Source organism: Eptesicus fuscus, chromosome 9 (genome assembly GCF_027574615.1).
Source record: "Eptesicus fuscus isolate TK198812 chromosome 9, DD_ASM_mEF_20220401, whole genome shotgun sequence".
Taxonomy (NCBI): domain Eukaryota; kingdom Metazoa; phylum Chordata; class Mammalia; order Chiroptera; family Vespertilionidae; genus Eptesicus; species Eptesicus fuscus.
The window spans coordinates 53614954-53637275 of NC_072481.1; the positions used below are offsets into that span (position 1 = coordinate 53614954).

The 22322-nt window shown below is 36.7% G+C and overlaps 1 protein-coding gene across 1 annotated transcript in view; it reads right to left on the reverse strand.

The window, feature by feature from the left end:
* Nucleotides 1-4059: 4059 nt before the first annotated feature.
* Nucleotides 4060-22322, reverse strand: part of ERICH3 (glutamate rich 3) — a 61075-nt gene continuing 42812 nt past the window's right edge. The window contains exons 7-10 of the mRNA XM_028142437.2: nt 19995-20438; nt 10165-10290; nt 4872-7225; nt 4060-4172 (exon numbers count right to left, since the gene is read on the reverse strand). Coding sequence (XP_027998238.2) covers nt 4890-7225; nt 10165-10290; nt 19995-20438 — 2906 coding nt within the window. The 3' untranslated portion in view covers nt 4060-4172; nt 4872-4889. The remainder of the gene's footprint in view (nt 4173-4871; nt 7226-10164; nt 10291-19994; nt 20439-22322) is intronic.

A 22322-nucleotide genomic window follows, 5' to 3' on the forward strand; every position in this document is an offset into this window, starting at 1 on the left:
ATTCCAAATTGTTCCTTTGTCACTTGTGACATTCCAGAGACAACACAGGAAAATTGGAAATGAATGAAGAGTCTGCATCTATTGTGAAGAGAGAGTGGGGAACTGGCAAAAGGGAAGACTGTGGGTACAAGCCACTCCTCAGGTCCATTTTATGACAAAAGTGCACGAGGAGCTTGAACATATGCAAAGGAGCCTGGCCAGTGGATTCCCTGAACACCTTCATCTCCTGTCAGAGGCACATCCACACCAGCTGGAAGGTCTCTGTGGCACATTAGTACCAAGATCCTGAAAAATTGCGAGATACCACCTATAACTTTGTCTTTAACAAAACCTTTCATACTAAGTAGATATTTAATAAAGACCGGACACATTTCACAAAGGAGGCAGAGAGCTGGTTCTCAAATAGACTTTGGCGCCAGCTTCTCTATCCCACGTGTTTTCTGTGTACCTTATTTTTCCTCATAAAGAATGGAGGTATTGCTTCATTCCAAAATATAGTAAGAATTGCAAAGATTGTTAAATAATCTGAGACTTCCAGAAGGAATTTCAAAAGGAATGTGCATTCTCAAATATCCAGCATTTTATCTTACAGTGTTTTGTTTCCTGTTAGTTTGAAGAGCATACTGTTCCTGTCATAGGGCATGCTATAAGGAGGAAAAAAAACTTAGAAAAGAAAACAAAAGGGAGAGTTTGAGAGTGACTTTTAAAGAAGTCTAACTGTTTTTATTTCCTGTTCTCTTGTACCTCTTGCTGCTGGCCATGATGACAGGGAACTTCTTTGAAATGACACAATCAGGTGCTGTAGAAGACTGGAAGGAAATATTATCCAAGGTCATAAATGGCCTCTCCTCGCTGTCCTTGAAGCTGTTGGAATATTTCATTTACTATATGAATTTTTGTGAAGCTTTTTCTTTTTTTAATCATTTTCTAAGAGCAATAATGGTGGCAAAATTATTAATCTTAGAAGTGTTAAGCAATTCAACTATACATTAAATTTACAATGCAAGAATGCATAAAGTCATAGAAAAGACTTAACTCAAGAAATTTAAGTAGCTTACATTTTTCTACCTTTACTTTGGCTGTCTTATTTTCCTCTTGAATTATTTAAATAATTTACTGTATTCTTTGACAGTGACTGAAAATATAACTCTCTTCTTGATGATATGGGATATATTAATGAGATTTAATCTTTCCCCTTATGTAACAACCCACTGTGTCACTTAAAGAAAAGTTCCCTGCCCTAGCTTGGAGGCTCGGTTGGTGGGAGCATCATCCCATGACAAAAAAGCATTGTGGGTTCAATGCTTGGTCAGGGCACATACCTAGGTTTCAGGTCCAATCCCCGGTGGGAGCACATATAGGAGGCAACTGATCTATGTTTCTTTCTCACATTGATGTTTTTCTCTCACATCGATGTTTATCTCTCTCTCTCTCTCAAATAAAAATTAAAATTAAAAACAGTTCCCCATCACCATGGCCAGCAACAAGAGGTTTAAGAGAACAGGGAATAAACACAGCTACATTTCTTTAAAGTCATTCTCAGACTCACTCTTCTTTCTCTTCTTTGCTAATTTTTTCCCCTTTCTTCTATAAGTAAATAAAAATATGTACAGTACTAGTAGAGGTTCACCTATAGCATCTTAGTGTATTCCTAGAAGGTAGTATATGTGTTAAAATAGTTTGGAGGAAGAAGACCTGAGGTTGACCATGTCTTTAAACAAGCCGCTTAACTTTATTGAGTTTCTACTTATCTGTGCAATACTGACCATAATTTTCCTCTGAATGATCACATATATGTGAAAGACATGTATGAATGCAGACAGTCAATATAAACACATATACTCAAAAATACAGTCCAATGAAAGTAATCCTCTCTGCTCTGCTCTTTGGAATTTAAATTTTGTAAGAAAAAGGCAAAGACAATTTTAAAAATTGAGTCTTATTTATAAAGAATCATTCACATGTCTTATCTGTAAACATATGGTTTATTTATGATTTTAATAATGAAACTAGAAAAAATCAGTTCAATAGAACATACAAATAATTTTATCAACATAGTATTTGCTGAGAATGAATCCATTTGGTCAAACTATCACAATGCTGAATTTCATAGTTAAATCCACATGCAGATTGTAGAATTATGTTACAGAATGTTTCAATGAAATGTATTAAATATAAAAATAATCCAATGCAATTTCCATTTAACACATTGTACCAAACGCCTTCTTCAATAGAATTAACAAGTTTACAATCTTTCCCATAAAGTGCTATGCATTCAAAGTGCTCTGTAGCATTGAGGTTGAGATCAAGGAACAAATACTGTAGAGTTCCATTGTAATGCAGCTCAGTAATCAATGAAATCAGATGTAATGTAGATGAAATTCTCTCAGAGGACAGAGATCTATGATGTGCCATCAGTGACACATTCTCAATAGGAGGTGGGGCTGAAGGACTTCATATACATGTCATCACAGCCATAATAAAAATGAGTTTAAAGTTGAATTTATCACTTTTATAGTGAGTACCCTTTTCCTAGAGAAAGAAAAATAGAAAGCTACAGAAAAAGTGATAGACATAAACAAAGAAAAAGTTCACAATATTTCTACAATCCATTTTTTGACTGACACAAAATCCTCAATTCAATCAATTGTCCACCACAGCATATTTCAGACATTAGAGCACATCAGCATTACCTGGAAGGCTTGTTAAAACCACCCATTGCTAGACCCCACCCACAGAGTTTCTAATTTAATAGGAATAACATGAGGACAGGAATTAGTATTTGGGATAGTTCCAAGTGATGCTGATATCTTGATCACATTTTGAGAATCACTGTAGGCAGCCAGCATGGATTATAAGATGATTGAGGGCAGCAGCTCTCAATTCTGACTACATAGTTGAATCAACCAGATCAAAAACAAAAACAAAAAACACAACTGATGCCTACTCCCATCTAAAGCTAATTAAATCTGAATCTTTGGGGTGGAACCAGGGGTTGAATCATTCATGCATTCAGGAAAATGTCTCATGAAAGTCTAATATGTAGTCCAGCTGGAAAATCACTGTTTTAGGAAATTTTCTTTCACCTCAGGTAGAGAAGAAAAGGTAACCAGACATATGTGCCCTTTGGGGTATCGGTATATGAACAAAGACGTCTTCAAGGAAATCAAAATCTTCAGTAGGCACACTGATACCCAGCTATTGCTAGCAATATCAGGGAGTAATTCAGAGAGTGATTGTGACTGTTGATTTACAATGCACTCCAAGGTTAGTTCACAGGTTTGAAATAACAGAATTTGGGAAGGTGAGCAGCACTCCAATTTAATCCAACTTTCTTTCCTATTGAATGACATCAACCAAACAGTCTAGAGTCTAGAATGTTGGTATATGTGTTGATGTGCAAGGTTTACCTGCTATAATTATTGTTACTCATTTCACTCAGCTCAATTATTTACTACTATGATTAAAATTTGAGTAGCCCCACAAATAAGGCCCCCAAGGACAAAATCTCACAAACAGTTACCAGTCTACCTCAAGAAGCAAAACTAAAGAAACACACACAAAAAACAAAGGGCATTTTGAAATAATATTTCCATTTTATATCACCCTTCTGGCATGAATAGAAGGAATGAATATTTGTAAGTGATTATACATGGCATGGGATCATTTTACAGGTTCGGGGCAATCTTTAGTATTGAGTATACATACAAGGATCTTTAGAACTCATTTTCACAGATGGAGTCATTAAAGCCCCAAGCCACAGTTTTTAAATAAAACTCTCATGTATGAAACTGAGAGTAATATTTTATTATAAATAAAAAAGAATTACACAAACCCTAGATGTCAGAACTGGGCCTTTCAGGTGATCTTTTGTAAAAGTCAGGCATTGGAACACTATGAATTTGACTTGCATATAGACGCCTCAGCTATATTGAATGTGTGACTGCCTCAGAGTCCTTTATTAGAAACCAATGCCCATAAGAAGGGTCCTACATATCTGCCAGGTATTCTCAAGGTGCTTACTGTGCTTCCGACCAGAATGACACACTAGAAACCAGCTCAGATAAGCACAATCAGTTTACTTAATAAAGATAAAATCAAAAGTCCTGGCAAGATGCTTGGGTGAATCTTTCTCCATTCTTGAAGTCTTCCAGAAGACATCTTTAAAATATCTTTAAAAAAAAACACACAATAAAAGAGATAGTAGAACTATGAATATAATCACTCAGGATAGTAGAAACTGGACACTAAAGATATGGAGGCATCAAGGAAATAGAGGCAAACAAGGAAATGTTAAAAATAATTTTGGTCTTTTGTTACCATCTTTAATATTTTACATATATTTTATATATATTTCATATTTTAATATTTTAATTTATTTTATATATGTATGGCTCTTTATGTATACATATATTTTAAATTTCATAAAACTGCAGAAATTAAGGAATGGAGCCCATTTAAGGGCAAATAATCACAGCCATTCCTTTCAACTCTAAAAGGGGAATGAATTCTGGAACAGGTTGCTTTCTTTCCTTCTGTGGTATGTCCCTGGGGCACCTTCACCTCTGTATTGCACCTGTGGGGCCCTGTAAGGGAGATCAGAATCTCACTGTTTCAGAGAGCTATGCTTGCAAAGGCAAAGGATGTGATTTAGAGTTGCAAAGGGAATAGAGTGGGTCCCTGTGGGTGCTTTGGCACCACCTCCATCTTACCCAGCCCAGGCCTGATAGGCTGGGTGCTAAGCAGCACAGAACTGAAACCTGTGTGCTATGTGTATACAAGGACTGATAAGGGATGAGCCAGCCCAAGAGAGAGGGGATCCAAGGTGGGGCATCTGCTTAATCTTGCAAACAGATCAGGCCTAAACTCACCATCTGCCATGCAGTCTCTTAGGCCTTCTTGCTGTTCAGGGAAACATCTGTGTTCTCACTTTCTCTCTGCACTGTGTGCTCTTGTTTCTCTTGGATTCCAGGGCAATTGGCTTTTCCAGGGAGTATTTCCACATCCTGTAGACTCTCTCTACTCAGCTCTGACTCTGTCTGTTGGGATAATCCCAGTCTGACATCTTCAGCCTTGCCTGACTCCTGCCTCCCACCATGTCCATGTCTCCCCATCTCTGCTCCCCTTCCCTTTTGATCTGGCCCTAGCTGAGGGGCCTTCTCTTCCAGGTCTGAAGATTCTCTTAGAGCCCCCACCTCAGCCTCTGATGCCCCAATCACTGTCACCTCCTCCACTGCTGGCACCTCCTCCATTGCTGGCACCTGCTCCCTGTTCAGCACTATTTCCTCTGCCACCACCTTCTCTACAGATGCTGTTTTTTCTAGTAGCTCATCCACTTTGTGCCAAGTTTTCTCATTAGCAACATCTGAAAAGGAGGAGGCTGTATTTGTTTCTGTTTTGCCCTCAGCTGTCTTCAAATCTGCCAACACCTCTCTCTTCTCGTCAGCCATTCCTGCCACTCCTCCTTCCTGGAGATCTTCTTTAGCCACAATCATTCTTCCTTGTAAGCTCCCAACCCCCTCTTTGTGCCCATTCTTCATCGCTTCTGTACCCGGAGAGCACTCTTGATCCACCTCTTCCTCTGGGCCCTCATCCATCACTTCCTCACTTAACTTTTCTACCATCATGGACCCTCCTTCAAAAGTATCTTCTTGGGTCATCGCTGTGGCCCCCACTCCTTGTCGCCCTTGTAAAGACCCTTCCTTTTCCCTTCTTTCCAGTCCTGCAAGGCCATCTTGATCTTCGGCTGCGTGCTCCTGGGCATGTCCTGCTGGGTCACTTTCAGGAGCTCCTAACACACCCTCTCCCTCAGGGCCTGGCCCCTCATCCTGATCTGACGGAGCTGCCTTCTCACCGTTCTCCCTGCAGAGCAGCTCTGCTCTGTCTTTATGCCCTGTGTCTCCAGCTTTTCTTAGTCTTTCCCCTCCTCCCTCTTTCCTCCCACCTACTGTATTTTCCAGTGACTTTTCAAATCCAGGTGCTGCTTCAAGCATGGTCACCTCCCTCTCTCTCAGTGAATCACCCCCTTGTGGGCCTGTGTCTTCAGTCCATTCAGGACCCTCCACGGGTGCTGCATTCTCAACATCACACTCCGTTTCATCTGGGGATCCCGGTGTCTCTTCCACGGGTCTTACTTCCTTCACAATTCCCCCCTCTTCCCCTTTAAACTTTTGCTCTTCTGCTAAAATATCTTCATCCTGAAGAGCATTTGCCCTTGTAACCTCTTCTCTTTCAGATCCAGTTTCACCCAGAGGTGTTCTTGGCCTCTCAGCTTTCCTCCTCTGTCTTGCTGCATCTAATTCCTCCGGTAATCTTTCTTTCCTATCATCTTTCTTATTAGATTCTACCTCAGTCTCAACATCCTTCCTTTTCTCAGCTTTCTTACGAAGTTCTTCCAAGCTTTCCTCCAAAATCCTCATTCTGGTGGTTTCGGCCTTCTCAGAAGTGGAGAAACTCAAAGGTGTTTCGGTTCTCCTAACTGTCTTCCTCACTTTGGCTGGTTCCTCGCCCCCAAATATTGCCTCTTCTGAACCATCCTCTCTCTTGAATGCAGTGTCATCCTCAGGTGCCATGTCCCCTAGGTCTATGGATGCTTCCTCTTCACTGTCCTCCATGTCTGGCTTTTCAGAGCCTGCCTCACTCACAGCCACCCCTCTCTCAGTCTCTCCCTTCTCTGGCGTCACAGCCGGAAGGGCTGCTACCTCCTGAACACATTCTGAGATCTGAGCTGCTGCAGCCTTGCTGGCAAACACTGCCTTCTCTGAACTCTGCTCCTCTTCAGAAGCTGCCTTCTCTGTCTCCAGCACTGTCTGCATCAAGGCCTGCTGTTCAGGAGCCTCTTCTTCATTCAGACTTCCAGAGGCTCTTGCTGCTTCTTTTCCCATTTGGTTTAACCCCTCTTCATCCAGCTCTCTAGCCCCTTCTGCCTCTGCCCCGCTTGCTAGGCCCTGACGCATCTCCCTTTCCCCAGTAAACAGTGCTACTGGAGCTGGCTGCTCTGCTGTTGGCTTCCACTCCCCCAAGAGAACCTCATTAATCCCTGATTTATTCCCCAGTGTTACGCCCCCTTTTTCTTCTAGTGTGTCAGCATTTCTGTGTTGGGGAACCTCATCTTCTTCCACTGCTTCTTCTTTCTCCAGTGTGTACATTTCTGATGCAACTGGCTTGGATTCCTTGTTTGAGGTGAGGGCTGTGCTTTCTTCCATCATTAAACTCCTGTTCGGTACTATAAAATAAGGTTAGAAAACAAGGTGACTTTAATCAAAGTGCACAGAGAGGAGATATTATATGTAATATTATGTACTATAAGAGATATTATATATAATATCAAGGGACCATTGATATTATATATAAAACATTTCTCTATTCTATGATGATATCAACTATAACATACATCAAAATGGCTTTTCATGATGAAAAGAAATGCTATCAAATTTAATGGATACATTGATATTAAAGAAAAATTGAACATCAGAAATGTTGAATACAAACAAAAACTCCATGTCTTAGAATAATAAAACCTCTCTCGCTCATACACACACACACACACACACACACACACACACACACACATACACACACACTACCCCTCCTACTTTCATTTGAAATATTAGGAACTGCAAAAAATTATGCAATAAAAAAGTCTTCAAATGGATTTCTTATTATTTAACAAGTATATATATTTCTGTTGAAATGTTCTACACAAAATAAAGGCATGTCATGCCACTCACCCAAAGCATTTTAGTTTTCATACCATAAAATAATACTTTGAAAGGTAAGAGCTTGCTTCTAAAATGGTTATCTTAATAGTTTTTATCAATTTAAATTTTTTCACTTATAGATGACACTGGACTAAATGTTATAAAATAAGTTATCATACTAGGGTGTCAACCTCAAAATTATGTCTATCTATAATAAGGTAAATGTGTCTTCCTCATTCATTTATTTGCTTGACTTTTGGAGTAGCCATTTCACCTCCTATCCCATTACCAACAGTCTACCAGAAACCTAAAGCCCTGATCTTATTCACATTTTCTGTAGTCTGATACCCCACCCAAGACAGTCTTATCACTCCATTTCCTCTCCTAATACAAAACATGGATGTCTTTCAGCTATTACTAGAAACCATTTTGAAGTAAGGTAATAACTGACATTACATTTTCCTTAAAAATGCATTCAGAAGGTATCTTTTTATGACTTCTTTCAAAGTAATAACACAGAAATTTCAGGCCTAGCAACAGAGTTAGTGTTGACTTTTATAGACTGTCCTCAGCATATCATAGTGGTTATTTACAAAATTGTACATAGAAGGTCCCAGAGGAAACTGTTGAACCAAATGTTCACTCAGAGAACATGCAGCCAATTCACCTAAAATAATATTGTCCATTTTATTTCATTACAGATTATTTTCTGATTTAAAACAGTGAGAAACTACAAAGCATGCCAAGTCTCTTTAATAATATATCTGTTGTTATTCAAATTCCTACATGAAATATATTAAAATTCAGTTATGAAAGACATTTAAATAAAGTCCTCTGTTTTGCTAAACTGGCCCCTAAAATTATGGATTATTTAAAGAACATTCAGGAAAACAGGGGGATAAAATTGCCTACCCACCACGTAATAATATACTATGCCTAAATTTAAAAAGAGAACGTACTAATGGCATCCAGCTGAGCTATTATATGAACACACACTGTTGGGGAGTCAGACATGACATTCCCAAAGCAAGGGAGAAGGAGTAATTGAAGCCCTTCTAAGAAATATCAGTACAAAAATATGACATGTTTTTTGATGGTTACCTCACGGGCTTTTGAAAGAATGACTATAAGAAAGCAAGCAATATTCATAGAGGGGTAATTTGGTTTAGTGGAATGAGTACATACTTGGGAGTCAGACAGACCTGGGTAAGAATGCCACCCCTGTAACTTACTAGTTGTATGAACTTGGGAAATAATGCCTCGCTGAGCCTTCATTCTCTAATCATAACATAGAAATAGAAAAGAATTTCACAGAATTCTTATGACAGTAAACCATAAAATGATTAGCACAGTGCCTGACACACAGAAAGCCCTACAAAATCTTCCTCCCATATTTCCCTCCCACTGCTTACAATGTATTATATGTTCTTGCTTTAACCGGATTTGATCTAACAACTACTGTGCCTGCATTGTAGAACGTTTTGGGAACTCCTCAGGTTTAATGGCCAGTACAAAAGATTTGGATTCTCCAAGCACAGGGTCCTTGTCATACAACTCAGCCTACTGCATGTTCAAATGTCACCTGGCCCTCTTCACATTGCCTAGGGGGACTGGGAGCTCAGGAAATCAACATAAGTGCAAATATTCTAGCTACCGCTATTTTTGTGTGAATAATAAAGTTTTTATTCTCTGACCTAGAAGTCTTGGGTCTTCTGCTAGCATTCATGAAACGATGGCTGGCTAACTTGTTTGCTTAAAAATAGGGTAAAATCTCAAATACCTCAAAGTGCTTGATGACTACCATTAAAATTTTGAGGTGGGGGTAATGTGACCATATGATGAATAAAAATAATACTCCTCCCCCCCATAAACATATATTCAAATCAGGGTATTTTTGGAAAAGTCACCCACTGGCAAATGGGAATCCTGATTTCAAGGACAGAGGATGTTTGAGCAGATATGCATAAGTCACGTCTGTTGGGTCACTCTAATTGGCAGCTGGAACGCTCAGCATCAAGAGCCAGGTCATATGCTGATGGCAATAAATTATTTCCTAATTTTTAAAATATAGAGAGTTCAAATAAGTCATTCTGAAGTGTGCCTTGGCTATCCATGTCTTTAACCCTCCTATTTAGTCAACTAACTGGGAGGCAGTCTATAAAAAGAAGACTGGATCTGAAAATCCCTATCAATGTGTTTTATAATCCAAAATTCCTTTTTTTTTTTCATTCTAGGCACCAATGTATTCAAAAATTAACATTTGCATCTGTTATCAGCTTGAAAACTCCCCTTGAGGCCTCTCAGCCCCTCTTGCCATCACATTCATCAGTTGAAAAGAAAAGAGACCTGGAAGAGGAGGAACAAGGATAAAAAGATGGGAGATGGAAATGGGGCTGACTTTGGCAGAGGATTTCTGAAGGTTTTCTTGTTGGTTTGTTTTTTTTAGGTATGGATGTGCCCTTACCTGCACCTGTGTCAATCTCCAGCTTGGTCAAGAGCTTCTCCTCCTCATCTGCGCTGTTAACACCACACTCAGCATCATAGGGGTAGTGGCAGCCAGGTTCCACAGCTCCACCTAACATCTGTCCAACTGATTGCAGATTATATGAAATATCAAGAGGTATAAAAACAGGTCATGGGAACATTGCTATTTCACATCATTTCGGCATATGGGGTTGATTTTAAAGCATTCACATGAATATGTAACCTTGTTTTTAAAAATCTATTAATTAAATAGTTCCAAGCTATGGTTTTAAAAAGAAAAGATAATAGATTATGAAGTAGAGATACCCAGGCAAAGAAATGCTTGCATTAAAAAAAAATGACAACAGCCAGAAGCAGTGACAGATATGCCAAATGCACATGCAATAGAATGATTGGAAAAGGAGTTTGGTTGCCTTTTACTTTCCTGAAAGGTGTGTTATGGCTTTTAGAACACAAATCACCACTGCTATTTTAAATTGTTAAAACTACCAGAGCTGACTATACTATTTTATTCATTAGTAGATTTTAGTGATTTGACCTCAATACTCATTCCATGTGGACAGAGCAAAAAAGCTATTGCAAGATTCCTATAAATTTGACATTAAAAGCTGTTATAGAAATTCCTGTTATCTGCAGGTGATTACTAGCACAGAATCTCAAGAACACAATGACCGAAGTTCAAGTCCCATACTCCATACTAACTGTGTCACTGTGGGCAAGTTTTTAGCCTAAGCCTAAACCTCAGTTTGCCCATCTGTCAAATAGGGGTATTATCTACTCAATGATTATTGGGAGAATTAAATACAGGGGCTGGCAAAAGTAGGTTTACAGTTGTAAGTACATGAAACAATTTATTCTTGTATTATTATTGATTATTATACTATTTTCCACACAAATAACCGTAAATCTACTCCACCATCCCCCCATTAAGAAAAATATATATGGAGCATACTTATCTTTCACTATTAGCAAGTGCTTAAGCACTTAATAAACAATAGTTATGATCATGATGATGATGAGCATGGGTATTATATGTCACATCACCCAATGTGGTATGATTCTAGACAACACTGTAATATCAATTAAGCTTTAGTTTCTGACATATCCCTGTCTCCATTCCTTGCCTATCATCTGATGAGCCATGTCCCTAATTCCCTGACATCTAGCATTATACTACTTTATGATTAACAAAGCTCACTCAAGTAACACTCGATCTAGACCTGCCCTCCTAGATCAGAACATGATCTCTTCAAAATACCCTTGCCTTTCTTCCTCTCTGCTTCCCTTCCTCCTTCCTTCCTCCCTTCCTCCCTCTCTCTCTCTCCCTCTTTCCCTCCCTTCCTCCCTCTCACACTTCCTCCTTTCTTTCATACTTTCTTTCCTCTCAGATATTCTGATTCAGTTGAGGGACTTTGAGAAAAACATAACTAGAATGTGGTCTCTTGCTTGGTTTAAGGTTAATTCTAAGTTAGTTGCTTACTGATCCCTCTGTGTTTAGAAACAGAGTGCAATGTCTGTCTTAATTAGCTTTGGGGCAGGAGGCAATGGAATGACTTAACTACATTAATCTTAAAGGAACAAGAATGGAAATGAGAAGAGGTGCATCATATAGTTCAAATGTATTCCCTTTAAAAGTTTTTTTTGAACATCGATTTTCCTCATTCATATAATATGCCAAATAAAAATGTTTTTTAATAGTTTAGAGATGACATCAACTTATGAAAATTAGGTTATAGTTGGGTTTGTTATCAAGTCAACCTTTATTTTAGGAACTTTAGAAACATAGTACATGTAATTTAAATATCATCTTCCTCATTCCAATAATGTTAACACTACATAACTAGAGAGTTTAAATAAGCAGTGTTTTAGGTTTTTGCATATAAATCTGCTTGGCTGACTGAGCGTTAGAAATCCCAAGGATGGTAGAAGAGGGCAAAGGGAGGAAGTCTGATTTTGTAACAATTACTTGGAGCTTTGTTTCATCAGAGTCAACAAGACATCTAAGGTTTATTTCTAAGTAGTCCATAGGCTGTAAAGAAATATGGTTTATTATACAAATATCAAATCATTATGTTGTATACCTAACATTAATATCATGTATTATACCTCAATAAAATTTTTAAGAAATAAGTTTACACTAATAATAAGCAATAATGAAAATAAATAATTAGCAGCTATTGAACCAAAAAAAATTATTCTAAGAAGCCAAACAGCACTAGCATAATCCAAACATTACAACTCACTCAGGATTGACAGTGTAGCATGAAGTCCCTCTGTCTCAGGACTGTAACCACCACTTGCCCATGTCTGCTGGCTTGCCCTTGGAGGGTTACACTTTGGAAGTAGATGAAAACCTGTACAGTTAGCTGTTGCCTGCTTCTGATTCAGCAAGAATGAGACCCTAGCCTGAGCATCAAGGGCTTATTAGGTGTGAGACCAGAAAATGCCTCACTTGGTCATTTTTTTCCCCAGTTCTTATGAAACTGAACCTTAAAAGCAAGAATTTGGCCAGTGTCCAACCTTAACCATTTTTGACCTGTCATAAGGGAGGACTGCATGCTGAGACTCCCAGACCAGCAATCACTTTGTTCTCTCTAGTTAGCCCTTCATCCCTCAAGGTTCCTCTCTTTTACCTCTCCATAAAGATGACCATGAAAAGCAAAGGTCATTGTCAGATCTCATAGCTTTGTAGCAAAACAGAAGAGGGTCATACAGCAAATTTCTTAGAAAAGCCTTTTTGTCCACTCAAATGATATAGGATATTTCAAGATGTTTTTAAAACACTAACATATTCTCATGTTACAATGTTAGCTTTTTTATTATAAAAGCGTATATTTTAAAATAATATATACTGTATTTTCCCTAAATATAAAAGTAGTACATATTCATTATCTAAAGCTTAAAAAGATAAAAAAGTACAAAGAAGAAAATAAAAATTGCCCTAAATCAGAAAGAACTATTAATTAACATTTTTATGGATTTTTGAGTATTTTTTACTCTACTGAATATAGATAGCATTTTGTATCCCATTTTATTCATGTAGCAATATATTGTGACGATTTCACATACCATTAAATAAAACATTTCTTCAATAACTGCATAAAATTTTCTAATGTTTACTAAAATTTGGTTAACAAATTGCCTATTTGATATTGAGTTATATTCTTTTGTGTGTACATGATTATAAAGCTATATTAAATACCACTTTAAATCATTTTTTATTTATTTTTTACTATTCCCTTAGGATAAATTCCCAAAGTTGCAATTGTTGGGCCAAAGAGCATGATGTTTTTAAATGCTTTTGATAAATTTCTATCATCCTTCAGAAAAGGAGGTATCAATGAGCAATTTTACCAATAATGATAAATGGCCTTATGTCCCTGTACTATTGGCAACAATGTCACAATTTCCACCAATTCTTTCTATATTGGATAATTTAGTAATTAAGAAGTGGTGGCAAGAATATGGTTTTCAATATTAGTAGGTAAGCTTTCTAAATTAATTCCCTTTCCTCTGCTTGTTTTGAAACAAAACAAACATATTCCATCTTAGAATATGCTAAGAATCCTGAGTAATTCAATATCAGAAGAAAGTTTTACCAAGGACTTTTCATCTGAATTTTAAGAATGTAAAAAGGCCATAAAAGCAGAAAAACTATATATCCAAGTTTGTTCCAAGTTCCTGGTCACCTTGAAAATTATCTCTGTGCTTTGATCATTCTTTGTGTAGCCAATCAATTATCTTCCCAACAACTCACCATGACAAAATGCATGACTAACATCATCCACCTACACAGTAAAGATGCTCCTACATTGCCTTTGGCATTGAAACATAGCCCATAAACACCCAGGATTAATTATAAACTCAAGACCACAGCTGTTCAAAGGTAGCTGCTGCAGAAAGCTACCGTCTATCCTCCTCAAAGCAGCTACAGTGATCTTTTCACAACTTTGGATCATGTCATTTCTACACTTAAGTTTTTCCAATAGGTTCCTGTCTCAGAATAAAATCCTTCACATGGCACAAAGTGTCACTCTCAACTGTCGTCTTTGACCACTCCCTGGATTGTCCATTCTTCTCTTATTACATTGGCCTACTTTTCAATCCTTCACTCAGCAACTGTGCCCCCAACTTAGAGTCTTTGCATTTGTTGGTCCCTCTCTTTCTTCTTACTTCAGATGACAGAGTGGCTTACCTCTGCACTTCATTCAGGTCTCTGCTCAAATGTCCCCTCCTCAGAGAGCCCATCCTTAAAATACTAACCCTTCCTCAAACCATCACTCTTTTCCCTCACCCAGATTTATTTTTCCTCTAATAATTTGCCTAGATACTGCAGGACATATTTATTTTCACTTACTAGATACATCTCCCCCTAGAATATAAATTTCATTATAGTCATGGACTTTGTTATGTTCACATGAAGAACTGTGTGGATTAAGCAAATACCCAACAAATATTTATTGACAAAAAAAATCTATTGGAACAAACAACTACATGCTTTCACATTTCACTCAGAAAGTGTACTTATTTATTTATGTATTTTCAAATTTGGAGGAATTTCTTTTTAAAAATTTATTTGTTATTAAATTTATTGGGGTGATGTTGGTTACTGAAATTATATAGGTTTCAGCTATATGATTTTATAGTACATCTGCATATTGTTTTGTGTGTTTACCTTAGACTGCAACACATAACACATGGCTTTCTTGTCCTTTTATCAGGATTATTCTATCTTGCTTGCATGATAATAAAATTGCATTTCACTTTAGTCACAACATTATTTAGATTTGAATTACCTGGCCAAGCATCACGTCTTCTCCTGATTCACATACAAAAGTATAAAATGCCTACTTCTGTATACATTTTACATTATACTTTATACTACAATGCTTTATTCTTAATATTTTATTCATATTCATAATGTATAACTTATATTAACTTCACAAATTAATACTTCTGAATTGTTCCACCATTAGGACATATTGCAAAGATTGTGTCACAATGCATTGAGGCAACTTAAGCTAAAAATAAGAGAAAAATAAACACACTAAAATAACACTATGTCCTATAATACTAAATTGACTCCCAAAGACACTCTCATAGAAGCCAGCAATTATAATTTTTTACATTTTCTATTTCACTGCATTCAACTCATCTTTTATATCAGTTTACCTGATTTTTTTGGTGCACTGAATGAAGCCTAATAGAGATATATTATAAAATAATTAAAAGGAAAAGATCAGTTTATATTTTCAACCTTTAAGGTAAAAGGTATTGAATGTAGTAATTTGCTAATTTAGCTAATTCAGATTAAGTTATGTTAGCTTATATACTATAAAACATCATTAATTGTATGTAATATTTTTGCCTATAGACCTTTTTTAATATAATCACAGTTTTTATTCAGTCTAGATTTAAAATGATTAATTCAGCACCAGACAAGTATGATAGATAATCTTTTATATATTATCTCAGCCCCCATTGCATTTCAACCTAAGGGTTTAATCAGGAATCTAAGTAAAATATACATATTTCAATCTGCACCAACCTTCTAGTCTAATTCATGTAAGGTGTGTTTTGCAGCATAGTCATCTAAATGATCTTCATTTCAAGCATGTAACTTTGGTTCCATCTCTCTCTCCCTGAGCCATCTAACTGATGACTCAAGAAAGAACAACTAGCCATCATCTCTTTATTTGGCATCAAAATCAGTATAACACATGATGCAATCACTTCTTAGATGATTTTATCTATAATTTTCTTAGAAATGTTTATGAAGATCTTTGAGAATTTTTATGACTTCTTTTATTTTGTTATTTCAAATATTTACATATTTATTGCATCATTTCTTTTAGTATATTTTAAAAACATCAGAACCCAACTGTTATAATCTACTCATTCTTAGATTTTAATAGCATTAATCCTTCTGCATCACTCTGAATGTTTTATATAGTCTTTGTTTTGTTTTACCTACTACTTATTTTCCACTGTACTTTATAATATCTGCCTCTTAGACTTCATAACACAAAAATTTTATTATTTTGTGGAAGGTGGGCCATAGAACAAATATATCAGTTCTTGCACAGAAAGCAAAATTTTTTCAGAAAATTTTCAAAGTTATAAAAAAGGCAATACAAATAATTAGCATGTTTAGTAAGTAAGAATAAAGTACAATTATGTGTGTTGATATGAAAAAATACCCAAGAAACAGTTTAAGTGAAAAAAATCAAGCTATAAAACAAAATATATCATGTTTTCATCTGTATATAAAAATAACATATATGTATATGTAATATGAATACATTTATTCATGTGTATATAAAGAAAATTTTCTGAAATCCTTTATAAAATCTGTTATCTACCATTAAATCTCTAACTCTTGGGAAAGAGTAGAGGCTGGGCAAGTAAGACTTCAGCTTTCATTTTATTCTCATCTGTTCCATATTTTTTAAACTTTCCAACCAATCTTTTGCAAAAAAATTTTGTTTAGCCAAAACCTTAAAATCTTTATAAACTTAGATCCAGAAATTATACTTCTTCCTACCTACCCTAAGAAAATAATTAAAAATTTGAAATTACCATAAGTGGTAGTATACTAGAATACTAATAATAATAATGAAAATTGAAAAAAAAGTATAAATATCTAACAATAAAGAAATGATTAAATTATGAGAAATTAGGATATAATAAGCAGCAGACATTAATTATGAGAATTAGGATGTAATAAGTAGCAGACATTAATCATATTCAGAAAGATTACATAAAAATATAAAAATGCTTAGGATATAAAGTTAAGAAAAAAAGTATACATTTTATAAAAATACTAGAGGCCCAGTGCACAAAATTTGTGCATGGCTAGGGTCCCTAGGTTTGGCTGGCGATCAGGGTTGATCTGTGGGGCATTGGCGGGGTGATTGGGGGGCCTCCGCTGGCACCCACCTTGGCTGGCCTTGGGCCTGCTGGCTGGGGGAAGCTCCTGCATTGAGCATCTCCCCCTGGTGGTCAGTGCGCATCATAGTGACTGGTCATTCTGCCGTTCGGTCTATTTGCATATTAGAATTTTATTATATAGGCTGACAACATAACTTTGTAACCCTAAGTTTAGGAATAAAAAGCCTGACCAAATGTTAAAAGTGAGTTTTTGTGTGATAAGTTTATGGGTAATTTTTTTAAAACTACCTTTTCCTATTTTCTAAATGTTATGAAACTACCTTTTCCTATTTTCTAAATGTTTCTAAGCTGTTCGTGAAAAATAAATACTGATAAAGGGACTCAGTACATATATTAGAGTTTAAGAAAGATAGTCACAAAACTTACAATCTAGTCTGAACCTTAATAAAAAGATAATAAAATGTTTTAAATTATAGATGTTATCAAGTCAAGAACACAGAGTTCCCATCATATTTGAGAAAAATAATAAGTGTACACACGTACACTTCACAAATCCAGAAAAAAAGAAAACCCACTCTCTTCCACGTGACATAACCAGTATTTCTGCTATTCTATCCATTGCTAAAATACAGCCTACATGTGTGCATCTTACTTTACAGAAAAATGCCTACTTTTATCTACCCAGGTAAACAATCTAGTTAACTGAAGTGGAAATAAAAATAATAACATCAATGTTACTATTTGAATTGTATTATCTTTACCTTTTTTGATCAGCAGCTTGCCAAACTGTACACATTTTCTAGATTCTATATTATACATACCTGAACTGAACAATGAAATCCAAGATCAAAGATTTGAATTATTTTATAAAAGAATTTTAAATATCTATAATAATAAAAGCATAGTATGCTAATTAGACTGGACAGCTGAACGACTTTCCAGACGAAGCCGGGGCTGTGAGGGCTGAGCCCCTTGCATGGATTTTGTGCATCAGGACTCTAGTAAGACTCCTAGCTCATCTGTGGCAAAATCCTCTTGACAATGTTGGAGATACCTGTGTTATAATCCCATGGCAGAGGTTGGCAAACTTTTTCTGTAAAGGTCCAGAGAGTGAATTCTTAGGGCTTTGTGGGCCACAGGGTCTCTGTTGCAACCACTTCACTTTGCCCTTGTAGTGCAAAAGCTGCCATGGAGAATATGTAAATGAATGAGCATGGCTCTTTTCTAATAAAACTTACTTTGTAACACTGGCATTTGAATTTAATATAATTTTCACATTACAACATATTTTTCTTCTTTTGAATTTTTCCCCAACCATTAAAAAAAAAAATTAGCTCACAGGCAATACAAAAAGAAAGGTACTAGGCCACATTTGGCTCATGGGCTGAAGGTTGCAAACTGTTCATTCTAGAGTTTATTTTTTAACCTCTTTGAAGGTTCTGTCTTTTGCTGTATCCCACTGTCTTGGATGATTTTATCCTCCTCTATTTCACCTTCAAAATCATATTTAACCTTTGAAGGCTTCCTCAACAGGTCCTTCACAAAAACTTTGAAGGTGTCTTTAACCAAATGGGACTTCTCTTCCTTTGAAATCACATAGCATTTGTACCTTCTCTGGTTTTACATATGGCTACTGAACTTTGTCCAGTTTCTAGGGTGCCAAGCCTTCCTTTCAACATTTTATGGGAGGAATCCTCTCTTACATATTTTTATTGACCATGGTACCCTGTACATAATAGAAGGTCAATAATAACGGTTGAAGTGAAAAATGACCTTGTCAATTCCTAGATGTAGGCCACTATGGTTTGATAACAGCTTTTAAGGTTCTAAAAGAAATATAGACATGAAAAACATTTATAACTTTTAAGACACAGATGGGTTTTTAGTAATATTTAAATGTGAAAACAAATTCTATCTTGGAATCAAGTAGAATGCCCACCAGGTTGGCCAACGAGACAGATGAGCGAGAGCAGGGAAAGGATCGAGATGCGAGTTACAGGGCACAGGGTGCTTGCTACAGGAGAGCCAAATGTCTGGCAGGCAGGATCGGACTGTTCACAGGACACAGCTCAGTTTTTTCACTGTCTTCCAAAGCAGACCTTTCATGTGTCTAAGGTACTGGGACCTGATTATTCTGGGACACTCACCCTCTTCCCTGTCAAATGGAACTGTCCTACACACCCAGGAACCCCTTGGGCTAGGAAGTTACTAAGCTTCAGAGAAGCACTCAAAGTGAAGTTTGGAGTTTTCTATGAAATTTTTGTATTTTTATCTAAATCTAAATATGTTTATTGCACATATACAATAGGACATTTTTTGAAACTGCAACAGCTCTGCTTAAATTCAAATCCTAGGAAAGTTTATTCACCATCTGATCCTTACAAACTTACTTCCTCTAGCTATGATTTTGTCATCTGTAAAAAAAAAAAATGATAATGGGACCTAACTTATGGCGATTGAGCTGTTGTGAGGATTAGATGAGTTAATATATGGAAGTGCTTAGAACTGATACATAGTAAGCACCTATCATTGTTAGCTCTGGACGTCTATGAGTGCATATATAGCTAAAGACACATAGCATTGCTGGCATTAACCTCTAAAAAGCCACACACACCCTTGTCTTCAAGACACCTGCTGGGTTTTATTTGATTCTTGAGATAGAATTACCATAGGAAGACATTTACAGAAAATAGGAAACAGGCTATATAAGAATTATCAAGTTATTTTTTAAATGCAATAGAAGGAAAACAGCAAGCTGAAAATACATGTATGATTATGTGACAAAGAGAGAAATAGAACACAGTTGAATCCCTCTGGCATTATCACAATAGTATTTCCCAAGCGTTGGCAGAATGCAGTGACCAAAATCAACTTCCATGCATGGGGACAACGGCAGGCCAATTCAATGGCCATACTTACCACCTTTCTCCACCCTACAGAGACCTGCCTTTTTGTCCTTCCCCTTAGCAGTGCTTCCTTTACAAAGCTTATTCCTGTAATTTTCCTTTTCTTCCTTGGAAACATGTTCCTGGGACTTCTCAGATAAGCCCTCTGCAATTACTTGGGTTCCATTCTCTGTTTCTTCTTCAAGAACATTCTCCAAGCTTTCCTCTCTTGGCAGAGACTTGATCCCCAAATCTGCTTTTATGATTTTTTGATCTTCAGTTTCTAAGGAATCCTCAATGGGAAGGTGTGATTTTCCTGGCTCATCATTTTCACTCAACTCCTGAGAAGATGAACTTCTGACACTTTCGTCTGCACTATCTTCAGCGTGCGTTTCCCTGTCTTCCAGTACAGATTCGTCTTCACTGCAGCTAGAGTAGGGGTGACTTCTGCATGAGGAGGATGATGCAGTTTTTATATCTACAAATAATTAAAATGGTGTGGTGTCATTGTTTTTATAAAGCAACTGGTTTAACTGTGGGAATTATGTTAATAACTAATCTTACTAAGATTAGTTAACATAGTTTAGTCGATTTGATCCCTTTTCCCTATATGTTCTACATAGTTGTCATGATTTAAAAAAACAAAACACCTATGTAATCTGTGAGTCTATAGGAGTTTTCAACAGGAAATCACATTTAACTAAAAATTAACTGTATTTTTAGAGTGTCATTTTATTGAAAAACCTTTGTAAGTATATTTTGTTATAGAAGAAACAGTAAATTTTTGAGATGATGCCTGTGTGTGTGTGTGTGTGTGTGTGTGTGTGTGTGTGTATGTACTAGTATGTAGAAGATGTATTATTTCAGGTTCCTCAGAAGCAAATGCTGAGATGAGGATTCATGGATAAGTAATATATCAAGGAAATAAATGCTCCAGGAGAAGCTCTTACAGGTGTCAGGGAACAGGACAGGGAATGGAAGAAGTAAATCAAAGGAGCTATTTCAAGAAACATTTAAACAGTCTTATCTCTCAGGGACCTCCAAAGTCTAAATTATATTAGCATTTTTCCTCCCTCAAAGGAGGAGTTGGCTTTCATACTCTGGTCTAGTTCACTCTAGGGGTGCGTAAGTTCCTTGGAACTCCTAGGCTCTTTGCCTCAAGATGAAACAACTCCAATTGTCCACGGCTATCCTCTGAAGAGGGCAGAGGGTGCAGAAGCTGGGGATAGGCACACTGAATCTTTAAAAGAGATTCTAGGAGATCCAGGCAGTACATTTACGTGCTACTACAGATATGCAATCTAAAGACTTAACACAGCCAAACATTAGGTTAGTAATTACTCCCCCAAAACACTTTTTAAAAAATCTCCAGGAAAGTGACATACACACTGAATCTTAGTCAGGATGATGCACAGCCTAACCTACAAGTCATGGCATATGCTGCTGAGCACCAGAGAAATACAAACTTGTTTTTAACTTTTTAACCAATATATGTGTTTATAATTGTTTTTAATAGAATATATTTTTAAATGTAGTATCCTACACTTGCATGTTGCCTAGCTTTCTTATTTTCTCTTTTCTGTGTGCTCCTGACTCTTTTTTCCCCCCCTGTTTCTTTTATTTTTGCTTGGCAGCTACACAGATGGCTATAGCAGTTGATGCGGAGTTTAAGGGAAGAATTACCTGTCTTCACTCTTATCCTTTTCCCTCAGTCCTACCAGCCCCAACATCTCTCCATGACAGGTCTTAGCATTTTAAGTATAGTCTCAGAGACATATCAGAGTTTCCACAAAGATTTCGAGAGCTGCTGCACAGCAGTAAATAACAAACTCTGGAAAGCCTTTAAGCAACAGAACCCTTAAGTACAAGTCCATTTATTCTTATCTCCCAACCACCTTGACAGGTACCAGATGACCATAGTTTGTCAAAGAAATCACACACTTCAGCTTCTTATTCTTTATCTCCACTTTATGAAATCAGGATATGTCGTTTTGCGTATTAGTTCAAAAACTTTAGAGATGATGACAGCCCCCTCTCTCAAGCATCTCACATTTGTTTTGTTTTCAATAAAAAATAACTCCAGTTGGCTAGTGGTTTGATCAATGGCCTTCATTAATTGCACAATTAGCTAGGGCACAAGGTCATATTTGTTTCAAACTTCCAAAAATATTCATGTCTACATTCTCAATAGTGTCATGATGAGTTCCACTTTGGCTCTGAGAGTTGTTCACCAATAAATAAATAAAAAGAGTGCTTCTCTATATTTCTTTAGTAGCTTCTATTAATTGTTTGATTTCCAAAGGCTAACACACACTCTGGTTCAATTTTGAGTCAGTCCTTTGGAGAATGAATGGCCTCAAAG